At 38.5% G+C, this 27,768-nt stretch overlaps 1 protein-coding gene across 2 annotated transcripts; it reads right to left on the bottom strand.

Moving 5' to 3' along the window:
* Positions 1–23,619: 23,619 nt before the first annotated feature.
* Positions 23,620–27,423, bottom strand: LOC107765664 (zinc finger CCCH domain-containing protein 24-like). Of its 2 annotated transcripts, none has more exons than XM_016584332.2 (2): positions 27,215–27,423; positions 23,620–26,230 (listed from the first exon to the last, which is right to left on the bottom strand). In XM_016584332.2, the coding sequence occupies exon 2, from the start codon at positions 25,499–25,501 to the stop codon at positions 24,047–24,049; it is 1,455 nt and encodes a 484-aa protein (XP_016439818.2). In that variant the 5' UTR covers positions 25,502–26,230; positions 27,215–27,423; the 3' UTR covers positions 23,620–24,046. The 2 variants fall into 2 exon arrangements, with proteins under 2 accessions (XP_016439818.2, XP_016439820.2); XM_016584334.2 differs by having other exon boundaries at positions 23,620–26,192; positions 27,215–27,401.
* Between the last annotated feature and the right edge of the window lie 345 nt (positions 27,424–27,768).

Raw genomic sequence — 27,768 nt, forward strand, 5'->3', positions numbered from 1 at the left:
AGGATTTGACGTCTCAAAGAAATACTTCTAAAGATGTAATTAAAGGAAAATAATTTTAGATTTTTTTAAAAAATAATTAGGCCGGAACCGATGAGGTTTGCCTACATATCTCACATCCGGTGAGAATCAGACCCGCGTAGTTCGGTAAAACCGACTAATTTCTCTTTTTGATTTTTATGAAAATTAATCTTTACATCTCACGCCAGACTACTACAAAATCTTAGTAAAAAAATTATTTTTACTAAACTAGGAGAATGATTTCTTTTTTATAATTCCGCTAAACTAATATTCTAAAGCCAGTCAACAATGCAAGCAAGCCTTCCAAATAATGTAGCAAGTAGCATATAAGTGAACATGATGGTCTCAAAGAGGATACATGTCTTATACGGATCGGCCCCTGTGCCGAGTTTCGCTAAGTCAAATGTACGTGATGCAAATAAAGCGAACCTACTAGGGTTATCCGGTATGAGGTTTATTCTTTTAGGTTAAAATCCTAGTGAAAAAGACACCTAGACTGGCTTACTCGGGCGGACAACCCAAGCCGAGGAGCGTCAGTGTACCGGCCGTAGAATAGTTTCAGCTTTACTGGTGGTTCTCCCCGCCTAAACATGTGTGATTAAATCCTTCACTAGGAGCAGGTATGCACAATGGCTTTATCTTAGACAAAAATTTTTGTGGAACTGGTTAGCACACACAACATTATTAATTATGAGAAGACTCAGATGGGGTGCGAGAGAAGACACTTTATATGTATAATTCAAAAAATATCAAAGAAGTAAATAAGCGACAATTAGCACATTAGGCTTAAATAAATCACAGTATATACAAAATTAATAAAGCCAAATAAAAGTCAACATGTACAAGCTCGAATTCGTGTTTTCCCCAGCAGAGTCGCCAGAACTGTCACACCTCTTTTTACCCCCAAATGATATCTGTGGATTAAAGGGTTTTTTCAATTAAAGTGACAAAATTGAGCAGTGATTATTTTATTTACAGAGTCGCCACTTGGAATTGATTTTGTTGGTGTTCCAAGTCGCCTTTTATTTGAATCCCTAGTCAAAGGAAGGTTTGACTCTATTTTTATTGGTACGCAAAAATAGAAAATCGGGTAAGAAATTCTATTGACCAGGGAGAAGGTGTAAGGTACTCCCCGAATCTCGTGGTTCTAGCACAGTCGCTTTTATTGATAAAAATTGGCTTGAATTATTTTTGGATAAATTATGTCTTATTGATTTTCATGCTTTACCTATGTCCGCTTTCATTGCTTGATTATTTATTGAAGGACAAAATTACATTGTAAATAACGTTATAATTTTATTATGACTTTGTAGTTAAGGTCAAGTTACACAAGCGTGCACTCGAATTTGGAATTACGTACCATGATTATGCCACGGGAACAGTACCCATAGTCACGATAATTTATTATTGGCCACACCTAAAGCACACTACGTTATTCAAAGTTGTTTAATTATTTGCTAATTTTGGATTATTGTGAGGCTCAAAGGTTACGGGGTAGAATTACGAAAAATGTAAGATTGATTATTAAAAATTACTAGAGGTATCAATTATGTCGGGTATAGTGCGATAATGCAACAAGCAAATAAATCCTACTTATTCATTCTATTTTATCTATACTTAAATCTTGGTGAAGAAAATTAATGGAATAAAATTTAAGCTCATGCTAAACTCCAACGTGATCGCTACCAAATCAAACAGTAGCTCATTTGACTTTTCCAATTCATGATTAATACTCACACCCAACATAAAGCTATAGGAATTCCACTTGACAAGAATAACTATTAAACAAGATATGCACTTAGTAAAAGATTGATTCAAAACACAGTAACATTCGTCATTGATGAAACAGAGAGCAATAAACCACTCAAACTTTCACATTGATTTAATAGTTAAACACACCACATAATCACAACGATAATTCAAAACATGAAAGTTTGATGGAAATACTGATAAGAGCATGGAAACGAACCTTGAATATGCAACAGTTTTCGAATATATTGATAAGAAAAATTTTCCAACTCGTACATAATCTCGTTCAAAGTGAAGAAATCCAGAAACAAAAATGAGACCTTCGTCGTCAACTCGTAACTGACCGTACGCCGGAACCTAGAACCAAGACCTCGTCGGGGACTTTACCCGGACTATTTTCACCCAGATTTTAGCGACCAAGAGTGGCTTTTTCCTGCTAGTTTTGTTATGTTTGCTAGCTAGTTTTTTGATGGAGAATCACTGCATTTTTGCGGCAGTTTTGAAGATGAAAATTGGCGTTAATGGAAGTAGATTTTGTAGCTGTTTTGCTACATTTTTGGGTAGCTTTTGCTGTAATTTTGGGTTGCCTTTTGCTGGAATTCATGGTGAGATTCGTGGCTATGTTTAACTATGTTTTGGGGGTAGTTTCAGTTGGTTTTTGTAGCTAAAAGGGTGCTGGATTTTGACTGGTTTTTTGGCATCAAAGAGGCGGCTAAAGATGATGCTCTACATGGTGTTTGGGTGGCAGTTTAGGGGTGTCTTTAGCTAGGTTTGGGGCTGGAATTTAAGGGTAGTTTAAGGCTGATTTGGAGGTGGGTGTTAATGGAGGTTTGGTGCATTTTTTGCTTGGGGAAGAAAGAGGTCCATCAGGGGTTTTTCCTTTTTTTGTGTGTGTACATATATTAAGAAAATATGAGAGGAAGAGTGTTGAAAATGAACGATGGGACAAGGAATAGTGACACGTAAATAGTATAGTAGGTGGGTGATGGGACAAGGAAATAGTGAAAGGGAGTAAGATGTGACATGTGAATAGTGTAATAAGTGGGTGATGGGACAAAAAAATAGTGTAGGGAAGGTAGGAAGTAATTCTATTAGATTTGGTCTGTGATTTAAATAAATTCTTCTGCCCTCTACGTAATAGACTTTGTTAAAAATATTACATATTCTCTAATAAAGTCTACTAATAAAAATAATATAAAAGTTAAAATATCAAAATTAAACTTAAAACTATTTAAATACTAAAACAAAATGGTGAAAATTTTAAATATAGTCAAAAATTAGATGCTCACAACATCAATCCCATCCCAAATAAGGAAAATAATTACAATCCACTCCTACACCGGCATGCGTAGTTTCAGGGTTAGGTTATTTCAACCTACCCTTCCTCGGTGACTCGATACTCCCAAAAATATTTTTGATTTGCTTACAAAGGAAACAACAATACAAATGCATTTACCTCATAACCTTTCATACCGTATATAGCCTCATTGGCACTTTCAACAACTTTCAACATCATTATTTCATTGGCTCTTTTGGCCATACATATGATTCTTCATTCATGGCACAATGGTCGTATTTCGTATTCCACACTTTTATTTTTTTCCTTTCATGGATCATCATCATCATAAATATCAGTAAATAGAATATTTCGAAAATCACAACTTTAGGTTCATTAGTAATGAAGACTTTAAACACAATGGATTTCTTTTCAAGAAATAGAGTAAAATTATTGGCAATCGGTGCGAAAGTTAAAATAATAAACAAATAACACACCATTTATTCTTGAAATACTTTTTCCCAAAAAGAGAAATACACAATTTCAACTCACGAATATATGATAATGCAAAATACATCGAAACTACTTACAAAGCATAGTATTAGTTAAAACAACCACATATGGGCATCACTTGAGTTCATAAGCTTTTAGGCAATTCTATTTTCAAAGTCAATTTTGGAATAGTTAAATCAAAGCTCATTTCATAATCGTTCTCATATCATTTCATTTCATTTGCACCATTAGCCACAAGTATAACTTTCACTCTTGGCACGTTGGCCACACTTTATATCCCCAATTCACTTATTTCACTTCCAACCATCTTTATAGATTATCAACAATAAAACATCTCCAATCAAGACTTTAGGTACACATATGAGTAATTAAGAGTCTTAAGCATATTGGGATTTTCTTACACAATTTGGCATCATAACCTTCATTTGAAACACGACTCAAAGACATAGCATTTTAATATACATATCATTCTTGAACACATTCCAAAGGGATAACATAATGTGATAGGAATATACAGAACACGTTTTGAATACATAATTCTCGACACTTTGCTTATTTGAGACAATCGAATTTATAAGGAACAACTCGAAACATGAGAATAAGGAACTTGAACCAACCATACTTGAAACTTACGAGAACATCATAGAATTCAATTTTAAGAGAGTAGTCTAGGCAACATACCTCGCTTTGAGCTTTTCTTAAATTACTATAATATTTCGGAAATCCTAGCAATCCCAATCTATTTTGAGACATAGCAAAATTGAACACAAATTAGGAAGATATTCATGGTTTCAGCTCATTTGAGCATTTCATCAAACACTTGGTGTACAAATTTGACTACAAGGTTCCTCTACAAGATTTCCTTCACTTCACAACCCAATGTTTACCCATTTGAGCTCAACAATCTTCTTACAAACCTTATTAGTACAAGAATGTATAAATAATACTCTTACATCCAAGAATCATACTCCCCATCACCCATCTTTTACCCCAAACTCGAAATTAAAGATTAGGGTATGGAACCTTACCTCTTAGATAAAGATTTTGTGATTGGCTTCCTTGATTCTTGAAGATTGGTGCAAAATTGGATGATTATAATGCTAGGTTTACTTCTTCTCTCTTTAAAATTCTCTTACCTCTCTTTAAAATTCTCAGAAAATCGACCCAAAATAAGCCCCAAAGGCTATTTATCAAAATGGGGTCGGGTTATGAAAATAGGAAAATTAACCCTCCGAACTCAGGTCAGCGGTCGCAGAATGGACCGCATAATGGGTATGTGGGTCATACAATGGACTGCAAAAATGATTCCTAGAACTGGGCTGCACTGGTCAATTCTGCGACCATTCTGCGGCCCGCAGAATGATTTTGCGGTCGCAGAATCACATTCTGCCAGCCTTTGGTAATATGGTCATAATTTCTTGTAGGAGTGTCCACATGACAAACTGTTTGAAGAGTTAAAAACTAGACTCGAAGATCTTACATTTTATAGGTTGTTCATCACATAACTCCTTATATATATGTAGATATGCTCGTCCAAAGTTTGGTCTTGTGCGTGCTCATTTGGAACTTTAGTCTATCATGTAATTTCCAACTTGACTTAGACTTAGAGCTCTCATTAGACCCCACACCACTTATAATATTATTCATGCACTTATTATCATATCCAATTGATATCCATCATATTAATAGTCATCGTCTGCACACAAAATAATATAATTAGCGCACATCAACTTTCTTAATAGCACTTAAGTACTTTGAAATTTTTCGGGGTGTTACATGTAAACATTTTAAGTAAACGATCTCGGAATCAGTATTCGACAGTTCTAATAGGTTCGTATGATGATTTTGGACTTGGGCGTATGTTTGAATCAGGTTTTGGATGACCCGGGAGCGTTTCAGCACTTAATTATGAAAGTTGACTATTTGAAGGCTTTAAAGTTCTTTAAATTTGGTTTGGAGTAGATTTTTGTGTTATCGAGGTCCGTTTGGATATCCGAACCCTAAAATATTTCTGTATGATGATTTAAGACTTGTACGCAAAATTTGGTGTCATTCCGAGTAGTTTAAGTATGTTTCGGCACTCAGAGTAAGTTGAAGAACTTGAAGTTCCTAAGTTGATTCAATTTGGTTTGAGGTATGATTCTTAGTTTTGATATTGTTTTATACATTCCGAGGGTTCGAGCGAGTTCGTTTTATGATTCCAAACTTGTTGGTATGTTTGGGCGTGTCCTTGGGGGCCTCGGGTGTCAATCGGACTAGGCATAGACCAAGTTTGGACTTAGGTGAAGCAACTGAAGAACTAGGCTTCTGGTGTAACCGCACCTGCGGAGGGCTAGCCGCAGGTGCGAGCTTGTAGAAGCGAGCAAGAAGCTGTAGAAGCGGCCCAGGACGAGCAGCTCAGGAATCTCAGATGCGGGATTTCGTGCGCACCTGCGAACGTACAGGTGCGATTGGGGAGGACACAGAAGTGGACATAGCACCTGGGCTTGAGGAACTCCGCAGAAGCGGACATAGCACCGCAGGTGCAGTACCGCAAATGCGGCAGGGGCACCGTAGGTGCGATTGCACTAGAAGGCAGAACTTCATTTAAGTCAGGATTGAGCATTTGGGGTTCATTTATTGCACTTTTTGGGGCGATTGTTGGAGGTCATAGAGAGGGGTTTTCACCTAACACCTTGAGGTAAGTAATTTCTATACAATGTGAGTTAAATACATTGATTATGGGTAGATTTAACATGTAAGATTTGTGAAATCATGGGTTTAGATGAAAAACCTAGGGTTTTCTTTTTTTATAAAAATGGGATTTAGCCACGAAAATGGTTATGAAATTTAGTAAAAATTATATATTTGAGTTCGTGAGGTTATGGGTAATACTTTCTTCGAACATTTTCGGAATTCGGGCACGTGGGCCTAGGGATGAATTTTAGGAATTCTTCAATTGGGATTAGGTAATCACTTTAATAGTTAGAATATGAACTGTTGAGCACGTATTGATTATTTTATATAACATTTGACTAGTTTCGAATCGTTTGGCACTGAATTGAGGGTTTAAAGCACAGTTGTGGACCGGAAAGTAAGCTTTGAGATGAGTTAAGTCTCTTGCCTAACCTTGTAAGAGGGAACTCTTCCCCTTAGGTGTATCTTTGCTGTGAATTTTATGTGTGGGGAGCTACATACGCACTAGGTGATGAGAGTCCGTGCGTAGCTGTATTCTATGTGATGTCCGGGTAGTCTTAGGCTTACACCATGCCTTCTTTGCACTATTATGTTGGTTATGCACATTAACTGCTTGAAATGAGCTGAGATTAAGGATTAAATTATTTAAAGTCTCTAGTTTAGATTTCTTGTGTTTGGAAAGAATTTAAGGATTTTATGAGAACTCTGACAATTTTATGTCCACTCGCGTCGCAAATATTTCTGCGAGCGAGGTAAACTTTCCTCTACTCTCATGGGAGCGGTCCATTCGCCTCGACAGGTTAATAGATGCATCTATGATTTGTGTCATTCGATCCTCGGTAGTGCACAGTATATTTCTGGATCGGGTCGTACGACCTCAGCATAAATCGTGCGTGATAATACTTGGAGCCTAATTTTTACTTCATATTAATTTATGGCTTGAGTGGTTACTATTATTTAAAGGACATAAATTGATTTAAAATTATTGTTAGTGAAGGGAATTATTATTCACTGCTTGTTACTGTGTGGTATTAGTTGCTTACATATTCCATGCTTATTTATGATTTTCGCATTTTATTTATAGCCCATAGTAAGTGTCGATGTCGACCCCTCATCACTACTTCTTCGAGGTTAGATTTGATACTTACTGGGTACATGTTGTTTATGTACTCACGCTACACTTCTGCACTAATCGTGCAGGATCTGAGGCAGGTGCATCTGGTGAACATACCAACGCACACCCCCGTCACCCGGAGACTTAGTGGTGAGCTGCATCCTGAGCTGTTCTGCAGCACCTAGAGCCTTTCTTTTGTACTTATTTTCTGTCTATGTTATTTCTGACAGTAGTTAAAGTTTTTTATATTCTACTAGTGCTTATACACTTGACACCAGAACTTGGCACACACTTTAGTATGCTTTACGCTTTTTGGGGTATTTACATATTTATGTTTGCATTCAGTTGTTTTCATTTAAACCATTCGACTTTCTATTTCTCAAATTTCTAAAAAAAAATGGGATTTAATTACTTGGAAATTGGTTAAAAGAAGAAATCACATAGTAACTTCATCGTAGGCTTGCCTAGTGGCGACGTTAGGCGACATCGCGGCCTATAGGAGAAATTTAGGTTGTGACACCAACAGTAAGTTAACCATGTGACTGTTTCTTTTAACAATTTAGAAATAGTTGATTTTAATTATTGAATAAATAAGAAGGAAAAATATAATAAAATAAGGAATGAACAATTTTAAGAGCAAGTGAGGCGAAGTAAATAATCAAAATCATCAAGTGTCTACTAACATAATCTCCAAGACCTAGTGTCACGAGTATATGAACTACTAGTAGAATATACAAAAACACGAAACTACTATCTAAAATAAAGTAGACATAAAGTAAATGCTAAGAAAGACTTTGGGTGCTGCAGAACGGGCTCAGAGGGCAGCTCACCGCAAAGTCTCGGGGTATCAGGAGTGCGCGCCGGGATGATAACCAGATGCACTGGCTTAGATCCTACATGGTTAGTGCAGAAGTATAGCGTGAGTACATAAACAACATATACCCAGTAAGTATCTAGTCTAACCTCGAAGAAGTAGTGATGAGTGGTCGACTTCGACACTTACTATGGGCTTACAATAAATACTGAGATTCTAAATAAGCATGGGCTATGAAAATGATAATGAAAACTCAATAACAAGAAATAAATAAACAATTCTTTCACCGATAGTAAATCCCAAATCCATTTCCATCATTTAACAATTCAACCTCTCGAGGGTCGAACGGCACGAAACATAGATGCATCTATTAACCTGTCAAGGCGAACGGCCCGCTCCCATAAGAGTAGAGGAATTTACCTCGCTCGCGAAAATTCTTGCGACGCGAGTGATTCATAGATTTCTTAAGTCATTATAAAGTTCTTCAATTCTTTCCGAAAATAAGAAGTCTAAACTGGAAACTTTAAATCTTAACATCTTCAATCTCAGTTCTATTTAAGACAATTAGTATACATAATCAAATAACGGTGCCAACAAAAACATGATGTAAATCTAAGACTACTCAGACATCACATAGAATATAGCTACGCACGGACTCTCATCATCTAGTGCATATATAGTTCCCCACACAGGTAATTTACAACAAAACACACCTAAGGAGATGAGTTTCCTCTTACAAGGTTAGGCAAGAGACATACCTCGTTCTCAAGTTCACTTTCGATCCACATATATGCTTTAAATCCTCAACTTGGTTCCAAACGACTCAAAACGAGTCAAATATTGTATAAAGTAATCAATACAATGTTTAAGAGTTCATACTCTAACTATTAAAGTGATTACCCAACCCCAATTAAAAAATTCTTAAAATTTATTCTCGGGCCCATGTGCCCGGATTCTGGAACTTTTTGAAGAAAGTTGTTACCCATAACCTCACGAACTCAAATATATAGTTTTCACTACATTCCATAACCATTTTCGTGGTTAAATCCCATTTCTATCAAATCCTAGGTTTTTCATCTAAACCCATGATTTCACAAATTTTACATGTTAAATCTACCCATAATCTATGTAATTAACTCACATTGTGTAGAAATTACTTACGTCAAAGTGTTAGGTGAAAACCCCTCTCTAAGAGCTCCAAAACTCGCCCAAGGAATGATATAAATGAGCTCAAAATGCTTAAGTCCCGACTTAAATGAAGGTTCTGCCTTCTGCGATTTTTACATATGCGGTCAATGGGCCGCATTTGCGGTACCGCTTCTTCGGCGCCATGGCTGCTTCTGCGAAACTTCACAGGACCAGCGTTGGCCGCATCTGTTGTCGTGTTTCCGCTTTAAAGGTCTCGCTTCTGCCGCTTCTCATCGCAGAAGCGGGGTCGCTTCTGCGGACCACTGGCCAGGGATCTAAGCCGCTTCTGCAGCCAAAATGGCGCATCTGCGGGCTCGCACCTGCTGCCATTAGCTCGCATGTGCAAGAACACCAGAACTGGTGCACCAGCAGCCCTTTTGAGTCTTAACTCAATCCGCGCATCGCCCGAATGGCATCCGGGGCCCCCGAGGCTCCGTCCAAACATACCAACAAGTCCGGAATCATAAATCGGACTCGCTCGCTCTCTCGGAACGCGAAAAACAACATCAAAACTAAGAATCACACCCCAAACCAAATTGAATCAACTTATGAACTTCAAGTTCTTCCAACTTACTCTGAACACACCGAAACATACTTAAACTACTCTGAATGACACCAAATTTTGCCTGCAAGTCTTAAATCACCATACGGAACTATTCCAAGTCTTGGAATCCTAATTGGACATCGATAACACCAAATCCTTCCAAACCAAATTTAAAGAACTTTAAAACCTTCGAGGTGCAAACTATCAATATTAAGCGCCAAAACGCTCCCGCGTCATCCAAAACCCGATTCAAACATACGCCCAAGTCCGAAATCACCATACAAACCTATTGGAACTGTCAAATCCCGGTTCCGAGGTCGTTTACCCAAAATGTTGGCCATAGTCAAACTTAGCCCTTTTTTGCTAACCTTAGGGAACCAAGTGTTCCGATTTCAACCTGAACCCTTCCAAATCCCGAACTAACCTTCCCCGCAAGTCATAAAATAGCAAAAGCACATATGGGGAGCCTTATTTAGGAGAACAGGGTTGTAGAAAGCAAAACGGTCGGTCGGGTCGTTACATTCTCCACCTCTTAAAGAAACGTTCGTCCTCGAATGGGTCTAGAATCATACCTAGAATGCTGAATAAGTGTGGATATCTGCTCTGTATGTCCTCCTCGACCTTCCAAGTCACCTCCTCGACTGGTTGGCCTCTCCACTGAACTTTTACCGCATAAATTTTCTTGGATCTCAACTGGCGAACTTGCCTGTCAATAATGGCAATTGTCTCCTCCTCATAACCTAGGATCTCATCTAGTTGAACCATATTGAAGTCTAACACATGCGACCTGTCGGCATGATACCTCTAGAGCATAGACACATGGAAAATCGGATGAACTCCCGATAGACTGGGAGGCAAGGCAAGTTCATAAGAAACCTCCCCAACTCGCCTCAACACCTTAAATGGGCCTATAAATCTTGGGCTCAGCTTTCCATTCTTCCCGAACCTCATGATCCCCTTCATCGGCGAGACCTTCAAGAGAACTTTCTCGCCACCATAAAAGGTAAATTATGCGCCTTCTGATCCGCGTAACTCTTCTGTCTGGACTGTGCTATGCGAAGTCGCTCCTAAATCAACTTTACCCTTTCCAAGGCATCCTTCACCAAATTAGTACCATATAACTTAGCCTCGCCGGGTTCAAACCATCCGATGGGTGAAAGACATCGCCGACCATATAAAGCCTCAAATGGAGCCATCTCGATGTTGGACTGATAACTGTTGTTGTAACTAAACTCGGCCAAAGGCAAGAATCGATCCCACTACCCTCCAAAGTCAATCACATATGCTCTGAGCATATCCTCAAGATTTGAACTGTCCGCTCCGACTGCCCGTCGGTCTGCGGATGAAAAGTTGTGCTGAGCTCTACCTGGGTCCCCAACTCACTCTATACTGCTTTCTAGAAATGCGTAGTAAACTGAGGGCATCTATCTGATATGATTGAAATAGGCATACCATGCAACCGAACTATCTCCTTAATATAAATCTGGGCCAACCTCTCTGAAGTATATGTGGTCACAATCGGAATGAAGTGTGCCGACTTGGTCAACCTGTCGATAATGACCCAAATTGTATCAAACTTCCTCAAGGTCCGCGGCAACCCAACTACGAAGTCTATAGTAATGCGCTCCCATTTCCACTCAGGTATAGTCATCTGTTGTAGTATGTCACCTAGCCTCTGATGCTCATACTTAACCTGTTGGCAATTTAGACACCACACGACATACTCAACTATGTCCTTCTTCATACGCTGCTACCAATAATGATATCTCAGGTCGCGATACATCTTCGTAGCACCTGAATGAATAGAATACCGAGAACTGTGTGCCTGCTCTAGAATTCTTTCCCTCAGCCCATCAATATTAGGAACACATAGACGACCCTGGAGTCGCAGAACACCATCCTCGCCGATAGTAACCTCCTTGGCACCACCCTGTAGTACAGTCTCTCTAAGAACCAACAAGTGTGGATTATCAAACTTGCAAGCCTTGATCTGCTCGAATAGTGAAGACTGGGTAACGACGCATGCAAGAACTTGGGTAGGCTTTGAAATGTCCAACCTCACAAGTCTGTTAGCTAAGGACTGAATGTCCAAAGCTAATGGCCTCTCCTCTGCTGAAATGAGTGCCAAGATACCCATACTCTCTACCTTTCTGCTCAAGGAATCCGTAACTACATTCGCCTTGCCCGGATGGAAAAGAATAGTAATATCATAGTCCTTTAGTAACTCAAGCCACCTGCGCTGCCTCAAATTAAGATCCCTTTGCTTGAACAAATGCTGCAAGCTGCGATGATTAGTGTAAACCTTATAGGACACCCCATAAAGATAATGCCTCCAGATCTTAAGAACATGAACAATCGCGGCCAACTCAAAATCGTGTACAGGTTAATTCTTCTCGTGGGGCTTCAACTGACGTGAAGCGTATGCAATAACTTGCCCCTCCTGCATCAATACACAACCCAAACCAACACATAAAGCATCGTAATACAAAATATGCATCCCTGAACTGGAAAGAAATACTAACACCGGTGTTGAAGTTAATGCGGTCTTGAGCTTCTGAAAGCTCACCTTACAATCATCGGACCATCAGAACAGAGCATCCTTCTGGATCAATCTAGTCAAAGGTGCTGCAATAGATAAGAAGCCCTCCACAAACCGGTAATAATAACCTGCTAATCCTAAGAATCTCCCGATCTCTGTCACTGTGGAGGGACGAGGCCAACTCTGAACTGCCTTAATTTTCTTGGAATCAGCCTTAATACCCTCGCCTGATACAACATGCGCCAAGAATGCCACAGAATCTAACCAAAACTCACACTTGGAGAACTTAGCATATAGCTTCTATTCTCGTAAGGTCTGAAGCACCACTCTCAGATGTTGCTCGTGCTCTTCCATGCTACGTGAGTAGACCAATATGTCATCAATGAAGAAAATGACAAATAGATCAATATACGGCCTGAACACCATGTTCATCAAATCTATAAATGACGCTGGGGCATTAGTCAAACCGAAGGACATCACCAGAAACTCATAATGGCCATATATAGTCCGGAAAGCAGTCTTCAGAACATCTGAATATCGAATCTTCAACTGATGGTACCCCGATCTCAAGTCGATCTTAGAGAACACCCTGGAACCCTGCCACTGGTCAAACAAATCATCAATACGCGAAAACGGGTACTTGTTCTTAATAGTGACTTTGTTCAACTGGCGGTATCATTGCACATCCGCATAGTCCCATATTTCTTCTTCACAAATAACACTGGTGCACCCCAAGGCGATACACTCGGTCTGACGAACCCCTTTGTTAGCAACTCCTCAAGTTGTTCCTTCAACTCTTTTGGAGCCATACGGTACGATGGGATAGATATAGGCTGGGTACCTAGGGCCAAATCAATGCAGAAATCGATATCACATTCTGGTGGCATGCCTGGAAGATCATAAGGAAACACATCGGAGAACTCCTGGACTATGGACACTGAATCGATCGCCGGAGTCTCAAAAGTAGTATCTCAAACATAAGCTAGGTAAGCCAAATAATCCTTCTCGACCATGTGTTGAGCCTTCAGAAAAGAGATAACCCGACTAGATGAACTGACAGACAAACCCTTCCACTCCAATTTGGGCAACTCTGGCATTACCAAGGTAACATTCTTAGCATGGCAATCAAGGATGGCATGACATGGAGATAGCCAATCCATGCCCAGGATGACCTCAAAGTCGGTCATATCAAGCAACAGGAGATCCGCTCTAGTCTCATAACTACAGAATATAACAATACAGGACTGATAGACCCGATCCACAACAACATAACTGTCTACTAGAGTGAACACATAAACAGGAGTACCCAAAGACTCGTGAGGAACATCCAGGAAATGAGCAAACAAAGATGACACATATGAATATGTAGACCCTGGATCAAATAATACTGAAGCATCCCTACCGTAGACAGAAATAATACATGTGATCACGACATCTGGGGCCACTGCAACTAAGGCAGCTGCATCTGGTCTAGCCGAAAAATCATAGAACCTAGCTGGAGCACCACCTGACTGGCCTCCACCTGCCTGGCCTCCACCTCTAGGACGGCCCCTACCCACATACCCTCCGCCTCTAGGCGGCCGAATGGCTGGTGCGGCAGCTAGTGCTGTAATTATAGGCTGAGAACCCTGTTGTACTGCCTTGCCCCGGAGTCTAGGACAAAACCTCTTCATGTGGCCATGATCCTTGCACTCGTAGGAACCCCTCGGAACGGTGGACTGTTGACCTGAAGTCTGACCCTGATGGCCTAAATACCCACTGGAGCAACCCTGAAAAGCTGGTGGGCGGTAAGAAATCTCTGGCATGGCGCTGAAATAAGGTCGCACTGGAGCACCCCGAGGAGGCGATGGTGCTGGATATGGGGGCCTGCTAGGCTGCCCCCTCCCAAACTTACATCTTCCCCCAGACGGGGCACCACTGAACCCTCCGGAATAACGGAACTGCTTGTCTCACGGTATCTGCTCCTGGCTCTACTGATGGACACCCTCGATCCTCCGAACCATCTCTACAACTAGCTCGTACGAAGTCCCCATCTCAACCTCCCGGGCCATGGTGGCCTGGATACTAGAGTGCAAACCTGCTACAAACCTCTGCACTCTCTCTGCATCAGTAGGAAGTATCATAAGGGCATGGCGAGACAACTCAGAGAATCTTGCCTCATAGTCGGTCACTGACATCTGACCCTACTGGAGCTGCTCGAACTAGAACCGCAACTCTTCCCTCTGAGGGGGTGGAATATACCTATCCAAGAAAAGGTGTGTGAACCGATCCCAAGTCATGAGAGGAGAACATGTCGGTCTGCCAAGTAGATATGACTGCCACCACCTACGGGCCCTGCCTTCCAGCTGAAAAGTAGTAAAATCCACCCCGTGGACTCAAATATCCTCATGTTGTGCAGTCTGTCCCTGCACCGATCATTGAAGTCCCGGGGATCCTCATGTCGCTCACCTCCGAAGACTAGAGGTGTAGCCTAGTCCATCTGTCCAATAGCTTTTGCGGCTCGCTGACCGTAGCTGGTCTGGGCTCAGGTATGGCTGCTGCCACTGGCTGGGCTCCGCCCACAGGTAGTGTGCCCGGGGTCTGATATATAGCAGTTGCATGACCAGGAGCTTGAGCGATAGGGGTTTGTGCTCCCCCTCCCACCTGAGATGTGGTTGGGTCTGCTGGAAATAAACCATCATGAGTCATAGTATCCATGAACCGTAGCATGCAGCCCATGACCTCCTGGAATCCCGGTGCGGACATGAAATCTAACGGAGCTGGATCTCCTGCAGGCACCTCGCACTTCTCCTCAATAATGGGATCCTCTACTGGATCCGCTGGTGGCATAGCTGGAGCAACTTTGGGACGTCCTCGTCCTCTACCACGTGCTGGATCCCTCCCACGACCTCTGCCTCGGCCTCTAGCAATAGGGAGAGAAACTCCTCCACGGTCTGGAACATCTGTTGTGCGCGTTCTCACCTTCTGTGAGGGAATAAGAGAAAGATACTTAGTACCACATCAACTGCACGATAGGAGATGAAGAAAGAGAAGTTTCCTCACATCATATAGCCTCTCGAAGATAAGTATAGACGTCTCCACACCAATCCGCAAGACTCTATTAGGCATGCTCATAACTCGTGAGACCTACGTGAACCTAGTGCTCTGATACCATGTTGTCACAACCCAATTTTTCCTATAGGCCGTGATGGCTCCCAACGTTACCGCTAGGCAAGCCAATAGTGAGTTAACCATGTGACTATTTTTTTAACAATTTAGAAATAGTTGATTTTTAATTATTGAATAAATAAGAAGTGAAAATTTTAATAAAATGAGGAATGAACAAGTTTAAGAGCAAGTGAGGCAAAGTAAATAATCAAAATCATCAAGTGTCTACTAACATAATCTCCAAGACCTGGTGTCACGAGTGTATGCGCTACTAGTAGAATATACAAAAATGCTAAACTACTGTCTAAAATAAAGTAGATAGAAAGTAAATGCTAAGAAAGACTTCGGGTGCTGCAGAACAGGCTCAGAGGGCAGCTCACTGCAAAGTCTCGAGGTATCAGGAGTGCGCGCCGGGATGATAACCAGATACACCTGCCTTAGATCCTGCACGGTTAGTGCAGAAGTATAGCGTGAGTACATAAACAACATGTACCCAGTAAGTATCTAGTCTAACCTCGAAGAAGTAGTGACGAGGGGTCGACTTCGACACTTACTATGGGCTGACAATAAATACTGAGATTCTAAATAAGCATGGGCTATGAAAATGATAATGAAATCTCAATAACAAGAAATAAATAAAAAATTCTTTCACCGATAGTAAATCTCAAATCCATTTCCATCATTTAACAATTTAACCTCTCGAGAAACTAAAACGATATCAAGTATGATTGGGCACCAAGTATTATTACGCACAAATTATGCCGAGGTTGTACGGCCTGATCCAAAAATTCATATACATATATTGTGTGCACTGTCGAGGGTCGAACGGCACGAACCATAGATGCATCTATTAACCTGTCGAGGCGAACGGCCCGCTTCCATGAGAGTAGAGGAATTTACCTCGCTCGTGGAAATGCTTGTGACGCGAGTGATTCATAGATTTCTCAAGTCATTATAAAGTTCTTCAATTCTTTCCGAAAATAAGAAGTCTAAACTGAAAACTTTAAATCTTAACATCTTCAATCTCAGTTATATTTAAGACAATTAGTATACATAATCAAATAACGGCGCTAAAAAAACATGATGTAAATCTAAGAATACCAGGACATCACATGGAATATAGCTACGCACAGACTTTCGTCACCTAGTGCATACGTAGCTCCCCACACAAGTAATTTACAACTAAACACACCTAAGGGGATGAGTTCCCTCTTACAAGGTTAGGCAAGAGACTTACCTCGTTCTCAAGTTCACTTCCGATCCAAAAATATGCTTTAAATCCTCAACTCGGTGCCAAACGAATCGAAACTAGTCAAATGTTATATAAATTATTCAATACAATGTTGAAGAGTTCATACTCTAACTATTAAAGTGATTACCCAACCCTAATTGAAAAATTCTTAAAATTCATTCTCGGGCCCACGTATCCGGATTCTGGAAATTTTTGAAGAAAGTTGTTACTCATAACCTCACGAACTCAAATATATAATTTTAACTACACTCCATAACCATTTTCGTGGTTAAATCTCATTTTTATCAAAATCTAGGTTTTTCATCTAAACCCATGATTTTACAAATTTTACATGTTAAATCTACACATAATCTATATAATTAACTCATATTGTGTAGAAATTACTTCCCTCAAAGTATTAGGTGAAAACCCCTCTCTACGAGCTCCAAAAATCGCCCAAGGAATGAAATAAATTAGCTCAAAATGCTTAAGTCCCGACTTAAATGAAGGTTCTGCCTTCTGCGATTTTTGCATATGCGGTCAGTGGGCCGCATTTGCGGTACCTCTTCTGCGGTGCAAAGCCCTCTTCTGCAGAAATTCACAGGACCAGTGCTGGCCGCATCTGCGGACGTGTTTCCACTTTTTCGGTCTCGCTTCTGCGGCTTCTCATCGCAGAAGCGAGGTCGCTTCTCCACATACCCCTTCGCTTATGCGGACCACTGGCAAAAGCTCCAAGCCACTTCTGTAGCCAAAATGGCGCATCTGCGGGCTCGCATCTGCAGCCAAAAGCTCGCAGGTGCGGGAACACCAGAACTGGTGCACCAGCAGCCCTTTTGAGTCTTAACTCAATCCGCGCATCGCCCGAATGACATCAGGGGACTCTGAGGCCCCGTCCAAACATACCAACAAGTCCGAAATCATAAAACGGACTCGCTCGCGTTCTCAAAATGCGGAAAACAATATCAAAACTAAGAATCACACTGCAAACCAAATTGAATCAACTTATGAACTTCAAGTTCTTCCAACTTACTCCGAACGAGCCGAAACATACTTAAACTACTCGGAATGACACCAAATTTTGCGTGCAAGTCTTAAATCACCATACGGAACTATTCTCAGTCTCAGAATCCTGATTGGACCTCGATAACACCAAATCCTACTTCAAACTAAATTTAAAGAACTTTAAAACCTTCGAGGTGCAAACTATCAATATTAAGCGCTGAAACGCTCCCGAGTCATCCAAAAACCGATCCGAACATACGCCCAAGTTCGAAATTACCATACGAACCTATTGGAGCCGTCAAATCTCGGTTCCGAGGTTGTTTACCCAAAATTTGATGGAAGATTTTAGTGTTTGTTCATAAAATTTCCAATTTTTACTTGAAGATATATTTTGGAAATTTTCAAAAATTTGAAAAACTGCAAAAAGCTGTTTTTCAAAATTCACTCAAATCACTCACTAAACTTCAAAAATAACCCAAGCTGGAATTTATGTCCAAACACAACTCTAAATTTCAAATACCATTTTTACTTGAAAAACTTTTTCACCATTTTTTCGAATTTTACAATTCTTATGTCCAAACGCCTACTAAGGCTAGTGCATTTTCACACACTCACTGTCACTGACTAGAAATTCTAAATTGACCTATATGGATGTTACTTTAAAGAAACCTTTAACTTAAAGAAATTTTTTGGTTAAAGATATTCTTTAGGACTTCAAACATGATAAGATCCGTATTAGCACCGAAGACATGAAGGATTTCAAGGATATCAAAAGCTTGGAGTGTTTCAAGAGGACGTGGATTTTTGACCTAATTATATTTTAAATGCCTTATTAGGGGTATTTTAGGTAATATAACGTATCATTTAGCCTTAGTATAAATATAAATATCCCTTTTTCTCATATAGTAGTAGATTATCTTGATTTTGGTTGATACAAGAATTACACTCCTTTTGTGAGTACCTTAAGAATATTTCCTTGCATCTCTCTTTGAACCTATTTTAGATTAATCTATGTGTGGATATTCAATGTATGAGTTTATGTCTCTTTTCCCCTTCGATTGATTATAGTAATTAATTGTTAATTTAATTGCTTGATTATCTTTTCTTTCTTCTAAGTCTCTTCCCCCTTCCTTTATATTTCTAGATTTATCGTTGTCATCTTATCTTGTTATTTGATTATTTATTAATTTATTGCTTCCCAATAAGGTCATAGAAAGGTAAGACTCAACAGCTAAAATCTTTTTATCCTAAATTATTTTACTAAACCGTGAATGTGTGACTTGGATAAAGAGGGAAGATACTTCAGGGGTCAATTTCGTCTCTCTTCACGGGTTTGGGCTGGTTTTAGTGGCCCAAATTCACCTTCTTTCTAGGACGGATTAATTCGGGTTATGCTCCAAGTAGCTCATCAATGATGCATCACACTTTCAAGTCGTTAAACAACGTGTTTACGCCGACTTTATCCCTACCTTGTGAAGGTAGAGAGATTGTTTCCGATAAACCATTGGCTCAAGGAAAGCATAATCCCAGCAGTCATGAAAAAAAATACGGTAGTTGAACTTTCAAGTCAATAACGGTGGACGAATTGAACGGATTATATTTTTATGAATTAAATTTGACACCCTAAAATTTCTAGACTATTGAAGACCATAATAAAATGTTTCCTGTTTTGCCTTCCTTATACAGAACGTGGCTTATAATTACATAATTCTGAATCAGTGTCTCATAATTACATCCCAAAGTATTTTTTGGAGAATTAATGATTCAGGTAGATAATTAAACAATTAATCTTGATGTTATGCTTGCTTTTGTATTTACAAATATATAATATTTATGATGTTTATGCATTTACATTGAAGTTAGTGGGGAAATTGAGTACACTGAAACTTTTGTAAAAAGAGGAAAAAAGTTTGATTGGATATATATATTTAACTTATATATTTCTAATAATAATCGAGAGAGATTACTAATTAATATAATGGTTGAAGTGTTACTTTGATAGAGTATCACATGAATGCTTAAAGTTGATTAATTTAAAAAATTTAACATCATATAAAACATTTTTGAATATCCTGAATCGAAAGTATAGCATATAAATTGAGACGGAGTATTTTATCTCTTTTCGCCCATTGTGTTTAGGCACGTAAAGTTGCATATGTTAGGTAGTGAAGATGATAGGATGGCTAAAGATAATTCCATTAATACAATTCTGACTTGGTGATAGTCGATTGCACCCACTAAATGTTTTAACATAAGGTAAGACTGATTTGCACTTTTGCTACACAAAGAATACCCAACTTCTTTGTAAATACTTTGTCTTCACATTTGAAAGGGATATTTGATCATATGATCATATCCTTTTCCAAAAATTGGGCACCATCTCAAGTTGATACTAGCCAAAAAAATAGCACACCTCCCCCTTTTCTCTTTCTTTTATCCATTAATGTTACTTATACCAATGTATTGGGTGCCTAAGCCTAGTGCTATTACTTTTGCTTTGGCTGAAAATGTGATAGTGTCCAGAAAAAGTACATACAAAGGGTCATGAAATAGGGCAAAAACCTATTAATATTCGGTGTTTACACCAAATCAACTTACGCAAGATATGTATCATCTAGTTAACTATAATCAAGTAATACATATTCTTACTTTAATTTATAATATTTAAAGTTACATTATTTAGTTGATGTAAGTACCGAGTACGGGTGAGTGTTTTTCGTAAAATAGTAGGAATTACAAGGAATCCTTCTCTCCACGTTGTTTTCTTTTTTCAGAAAAGAGAAGTAATCTAACTCTTGTGCATTAGCAATGTTTTGCACTTTTGCCTATACATCTTTCAGGAAAAAAGACGAAAACTTAGGGTGTGTTTGGTATAACGGAAAATGTTTTCCGTGAAAAATATTTTTTAAGAAAATATTTTTTTGGAAAACAAGTAGTAATTTTATTTATTTTTCGGTGTTTGGTACGCAAATTAAGGAAAATAACTTATCAAGAGTATTCATAAATAATTTAGATACAATAAACATGAAGTTATAAACTTTCGAACCAACAACCTTTGGAACCCACAAATTTCATAAACTTCCGAATCGCTAAACTTTCGAAACCACAAAATTTCGAACCTGTAAACTTTATAATTTCTAAACCTGTAAACTTCCAAACACATAAACCTCTGAATTCATAACTTTGGAACTTGTAAAAAATCGAACCTGTAAACCGAAAGATGAAAAAACTAAAACTAAAAATATATAAAAAATATATATATTTTCCCCGGGGAAGGGGGTGCAGAAAAACGAAAAAAACAAAAATTTGAAATTACAAAAAAAGTAAAAAAAAAATTGTTGGGGGTTAGGTTGGGTGGTGACGAAAAAAAACTGAAATTTGAAGGGGAAAAAAACCTTTTTGGAGAGGGGGGTGGGGTTAGGTGGGTGGGTGAAGTTGGGGAAGGTCGAGAAGGAGTTTTGGAAAATATTTTCCTTCTCTTGATAAGGAAAACATTTTCCTCCAATTGGAGAAAAATGAGTTCATAAGAAAAATATTTTCCAAAATATTTAAATTAACCAAACATAAAAAAATTAAAAAATATATATTTTCCGAAAAATATTTTCCTTCGTACCAAACACACCCTTACTGTACTTTTATATGGTTGTGGATAAGCTTTATCTATGCAAATCTGAAAGTGTGACTTCGATTATTTTACTATTGTCCTTTAACAACAATTTAGTTTATATGGTAAAAGATGCCAATTATTATCCTTTGCTTTAGAGGAGTAGTTTTATGGACAAATTATACCAAAAGGCAAGAAGAAAAACGGATAGGATAGAAGACTATAATTAAGTTCCTTTTTAAAGTTAAAATGATGTGCCCTTATTTTAAAAAGAGTTTAAGTTATGGATATAATTTAAACTCTTTTTAAAATGCAAAGAAAATAAAATCGTATCGCATGCCATATTAATTTACTTCAGGAATGTAGTTGAATAAGGTGGTTATATTCCCCATAAGAATCTAATATTTAATTCTTGATCGGTTATGGTAAAGCATTTTAATTAATTATGAGTATAAACACGTGGAAAGGACTAATATAATTAGAAAAGAAAAAAAGGAAAAACCAAATAGGAATACATTAACTTCTCTTCATTTGGCTGTAATATGCATTTTTACCCACGTCAAAATCACAAAATAAATTTTGCCCTGTCTTGTCTTGTTTTTTCTTTTAATAATTTCTCCATTTACTAAGTTGTCTTTTCTGTTCGTTAAGCACGAAAAAGTTAGAAATGGGGAAAGGAAAGGTCACTATTACTGACACCCAAAACCATGGCAAAAATAATGCGACTGCTTTCTCGTCTTTCACAAAAGCTCTTTTTGTGTACACAATTTTTTTAATAATACAAATGGTGTTTAGGTTAATTTGCGTATACCTAAATTGATTTTACAGAATATCTACCATCTTCACCAATTTAAAATGCACATCTTCTACGAAAAAAAATTTAATTTTCATTCTTTCTGTCTAGTGAGTGATATGTTATTAGTATAATCTTAACGATTAAGACCCTACTTATCCCGAAAATAACTAATAAACATGTTTGCTTCTTTTTAGAAGGTGATAATTTAGAATAATGAGATTCAAGCTTAAGGTTGTCTATTAAACAGTAGTTTTCTTTTGAAATACTGAAAGATAAAAGTTCTTTTAATGAGCTTTGTCTCACAATGTTTTTGTTTTGTTTCTCGCCTGATATTCGTATCCACTTTGGGACCTTGATTAATTCCGATAAAAGGAGACATGATCTCTATAAGAATTTTTCTATTTTCACATTGCAATTTGAGAACTTTAATTAAAGGTAAAAAGATTTTATCTATCCCACCATTGATGATTTTGTCTCATCATATTTTAAATTATCGATACGATGTCATCTTGGTTTTAAAATAAAGAAGGATGATTCCATGTGATTATATTGTTTTTCAACCATCTCGTTTATGCAAGATCTATGGCATAGCTTTTTTCATAAAATTGAATTACAAGGAAAAAGATGAGCTTTTCCAAGAGGATAAGCACCTTCAATCTTTCTCCTTCTACTTTTTCGAATTTCTTTTCATGGGCATATCTTTCTTTTGAACATGTGACAAAGACAGATTCCAATTGTGAAGTTAGGAAGTGCTGAATATTGCAATATCATCAATACTACTTTATGGTACTAATTACAAGCTTAATAAAAATATGCTGCCACTAACAATTATGCCTCAATCACAAACAATTTACAGTGCACTCTCGACTATAGAATTCACACAGTCTATGTTCAATTCACAGTCTAATAAGCATCTACATCTGCCACAAACCTTAAGACAGTATTCCTTCTTATAGATATCACCCAAAAAAAAAAAAACGGCTTTACTAACCAGTTTTTTTTGCTTTTCATTATTCCCTCGGAGTTCATTTATAGTTAGCAGATAGAATCTATTGATTAGAGGAAGAGATGGCGATTAATTGATAGAACCACTTCTGGGACTTGACAACATAACTTAGGTGTTCCCATAAGAATCCACCACTATCCTCTATCCAAGATACATATATCAACATCATGTTGTTGGAACTTGGAACTTAGGACACACAAAGAAAGATAAGGTTATTTAAGGATAGGATACATGTATATGGAATTCCAATTCACATAACTTTGAATATCATGCTACATCAGAATACTCAGTCTCACACTTATATCTTTCCTTTAGACCACTAGTTACCACTAAAATTATTCCAAGCCACAACATCAAAAGGACCATCTTCTTGTCTTTCTACTTGCGCCCAACATAAAGATGGACTCAAAAAATCAAAAGATATATATAATCTCAAATGAAATAACTTCATGTCAATGATGAATTGTCACAAAGATCAACTATTGATATCAGTACAATGAAATAAGGCAAAACTTCTCTGAATAATTAGACTACATTAAACAATAATACAGGAGAAAAATCACCTATGCTAGGTATCATTTCTCAATGGTCCATTCTCCTATTACCTGATTTAAATAATAAATTCAAACAAATATGAAAAGTCAATATTCTTCAGAATTTTGGACCTCCTTTCTCTACTTGTTGTTTTTCTGTTCACAGTTTGCCTTGCTCCCAAGAAAACATGACGAGAACATTAGAATCAAATGCAGTTACTATCTACCAGAACCTTACTTTTTGAAGATGTCAAGACTCGGTAAAATAAAGAATTAGGATGTTATTACAAAGCCATTCACTGATCAAGCTTCATTTGCTCCATCCATGCACTCAGTTGATCAGATTGATCGATCTGGGAGCTTGACATAGAGCCTTCGCCAAGATCTGCAACAGCACCTGTCGGTCCAGAGACATGAGGAACACATTTATCCTTCATCATCTCTGGTGGTGATTCTTTGACAAGAGATTGAACCCATGAAAGATCAGGCTCTTCTCCATTGTTAGCAAGCTCAAATGATGACGATCGCCTTAGCCTACAGAACTCTCCAGTACTGACAGCCCAGTCTGGCTTTCCCATAGCTGTACCCCATGTATCTGCCGGCGACCCAACAATAGCAGAAACATTGGAGCCAAGATCACGAGAGCTGAAACTTCTAAATTGGTGCTGCTTGTCACGTTGAGCAAGTATTGAGGCACGGGGACTTCTTGGTGAGATTGGCTCCATTGCTCGGGGAGACATTCTCCCCGATGAGGGAACTCCAAATGAGGCCTGCAATAGAGGATTATCAACGTTTCTTGGTGAGAAATTCGTATTAATCGGAGATAACAGGCTCTGCTGCTGCTGCAATTGACTGCAAACTGCTGACTTGTGGATAGGGGAAAAACCAGCTTGAGCTAATGCTTGATCAGAGTATCTAGGAGATGAGCTCTCTGCAGAAAATAAGTCCTCAAGATTTGCACGGGTATGGCTCATCGGACGAGGTGAACAGTTCAAAGAATTAGAACTCATGTTGCGCTGGGATAGGTAGGAAAACTCATTTAGGAGCTGCCGTTGCACATCAAAATCAGGATAAGCATTTAGGTCTGCAGCTGGTATATCTCTAGCATTGAGCGATGACCGCAAGCGACTGGAATGGAGAAAGCTTCCAGGAAGATGCAAGGCAGGGACATTTTGCTGGGGCCAACCCATGCTTGAAATGCCATTAGCAGAGGGAGACATTGGAGGTGAGAAAGGTGATGGTGACATGACAGAGACCGAGGAAGGAGAACCAGGTATGAGGCCCATGGCTGCAGCAAAATCCATAGCATTGGCAGCAGCAGTACTCCCTCGAGGTGAGGGAACTGCAGAACCAGTAGAGACATAAAGCGGTCTTAGTTCCTCCTGCGTGTGGGCAAAGAAGCAAACTCTTCTGTTACAATCGGTACCATCTTTGCAAAGCCGAGTTCGATATTGAGCAGGGTGCAGCCAACACTCGAAGACTCCATGAGCGTATTCACACATGTCCCCACGTTGGCAAGCTCCCTTTCGAAACTCAGGGCAAGGTACACAGCTGTAGTGGTACTTTCTAGGATCCCTTCTTCGAGCATTTTCGCCAGGATGGACAAATGGACATTCAGTCCAATCATGCGAGTATGCACGAGAACAAGGTCTGATCTTAAATGAGAACATCCTGAATTCATCTGTAGAATAGATGTTGTTTTTTATGTCAGGCAAGGAGGGGTCAATAGGGTATTCTTTCTTTTCTGGCATAGAATAAACAGGGGTGTCATTGGACTTAGCACTCTTTGGGGAAGAACTTGAGTCTGAAGCAGAAGATGGTGATCTATTTTCACAAGAAGGCGAATGTGGAGGGGAATTTGACTTTGAAGTGGCTATTGATACTCTAAGCTTGCAGTCCCCGATACCACCAGTCTTCAGAAGGTTTTCAAGGCTTGATTTAACCGAAAGAAAGTTAGGAGATACAACTATTACATCAATAGGACAATGGCCATTGACATCTTTAGACTTTGGGTCAGCACCGGCTCCCAACAGAAGTTTGACAGCTTCTGCAGCATTCAGAGATCCACCAGACACGGCACAGTGAAGGGCAGTGCTCTTATCATGTCCACAAGAACGATTAACATCAACATCAGGCAGAGATAGAATCCCTATGTAGGTTGCCTACGTATCATGACGAGCAGCAATCATCAATGGAGTTCTATGCTCAAGAACCATTTGCTTAGAGCCCTTTTGGCGCCCATACCACTGTCCAGCCTCATGAATACTGGATAAGTCACGCTCAGTCCATCTCTTGAAAGCCTCAATGTCATTATTGGCAGCAAGTTCAAGCAAGCTAGCAAAAGTATCTACAGTTTGAACAGTCAGATTATTCATGGTCATGTTGGCGGTCCAACAAATACCAAAGCTGATGGTATAGTTGGATACAATCTGATTTTAACAGCTGCAATAGAAAACACATACTTTCATCTCAGGACCCAACTGAAAGAAGAAGAAAAAACCTAAGCATTAGAATCAAGAAAAAAACATAACCCGGTACTTAGAGGAAGAGGGCCTTCCTTGAAAGAATCTTATAGGAAAAATAATAACTTCACAGGCAGGTAAGCGTAATTTAGTAAGCCTATTTACTTTTTTTGGACATATGAATTGGATCATATGTGTTGTGTGTACAGCCAAGTACTATCATTAAAACATATACACAACTTATGAGAGCTCTAACAACAAAATGAAATGCTAGAGATTCATAAACAGTAATATTATTCCGACGAATTCTAATAGGAGAAAAAAGAACTATGCCCCTTGCTGTTAGTGAGAAGACAATAAAAGGATTGAGCTAATTGGACAACCATTTTCTGACTCTAAAGACAACACAAAAGCCACATATCACAGAAAAAAGAAAAAAGAAGAATCTGTCCGAGGTAACCAAGTGAGAAATTAACACAGTACTTCCTTTTTGAAATGATAATATCATTATTTTAGAAAATAAAAGAAAAGTTCCACTATTTCAGACAGAGACTTTTCAGCTTTCTTTTACCTTAATTTTCTTGACAACCTAAAGGGACCATTCGATGATTAGAACAAGATGCCTAAACAAAACAAGATTTGACGAACTATGAATTCCTAAATAAGAAGTAAAGAGAAACGGCCAAGAACAGAATCAGAGGGAGGAAACAAAAGGAGAAAAACTTTCCCAAATTACAGATATAAGAAAAAGGCCAAAATCATTGCCAAAAGAACCATAATTGAATTCAATCTTCGAGAATTTACAAGCTTATAACCCATTATTTCGTCTATGTTAAAAATTATCCACATAAGTATAGATATAAAATCAAAAAGTAACAAACAAGATTGAAGAGCAGCAGCAGAAAAACAAAACATGTAAACTAACATAAAGTCCAAAGGGAAAACATTTACAATGAAATTTAAACACATGGAAATTAAGTTAAAAGTGGAATCACTTCTCACCAAATTATCAGCAAGAGCAAAGTGTGCAGCAGTTCTCCACATACATGAATATACCTGTGTATATATAGAGAGAGAAAGTGGGCAAGAGTCGTTTAGAGAGAGAGAGAGAGGAGGGGAACGAGAAAGTTGTGATAACCCAACAAGAGCTCCTCTTCTCTTTTTTAGTACTTCGCCATTTCCTATGCGCGGTAGTTGTTACTAGCATAACTAAAAAGAGCAGTGCGCTACACTAACCTTGTAGCCGAGTTTGGAAAAGGTCCGGATCATATATTTTATTATATGTATTTTTATTTTATATTTTTTTAAAATATTATTTACACGGCTCGAACATGTTAACTTCTGGTCACATAACATCAATTTTACTAATTACGCCAACACTACCCTTCAACTAACATAACAAAGTAAGAGTTAAAATAATTTTCTCCCTCCCAATTATGTTAGTGATTTAAAATAAATATATTTATATTGTTATAAAAATAAAATAATTTTTTTAAATTTAAATTATTTGTAGATATAAAATATACTACTCCTTTTTCTTTGAGATAAATTAAAAA

This window comes from Nicotiana tabacum, chromosome 24 (assembly GCF_000715075.1).
Source record: "Nicotiana tabacum cultivar K326 chromosome 24, ASM71507v2, whole genome shotgun sequence".
NCBI classification, from domain to species: domain Eukaryota; kingdom Viridiplantae; phylum Streptophyta; class Magnoliopsida; order Solanales; family Solanaceae; genus Nicotiana; species Nicotiana tabacum.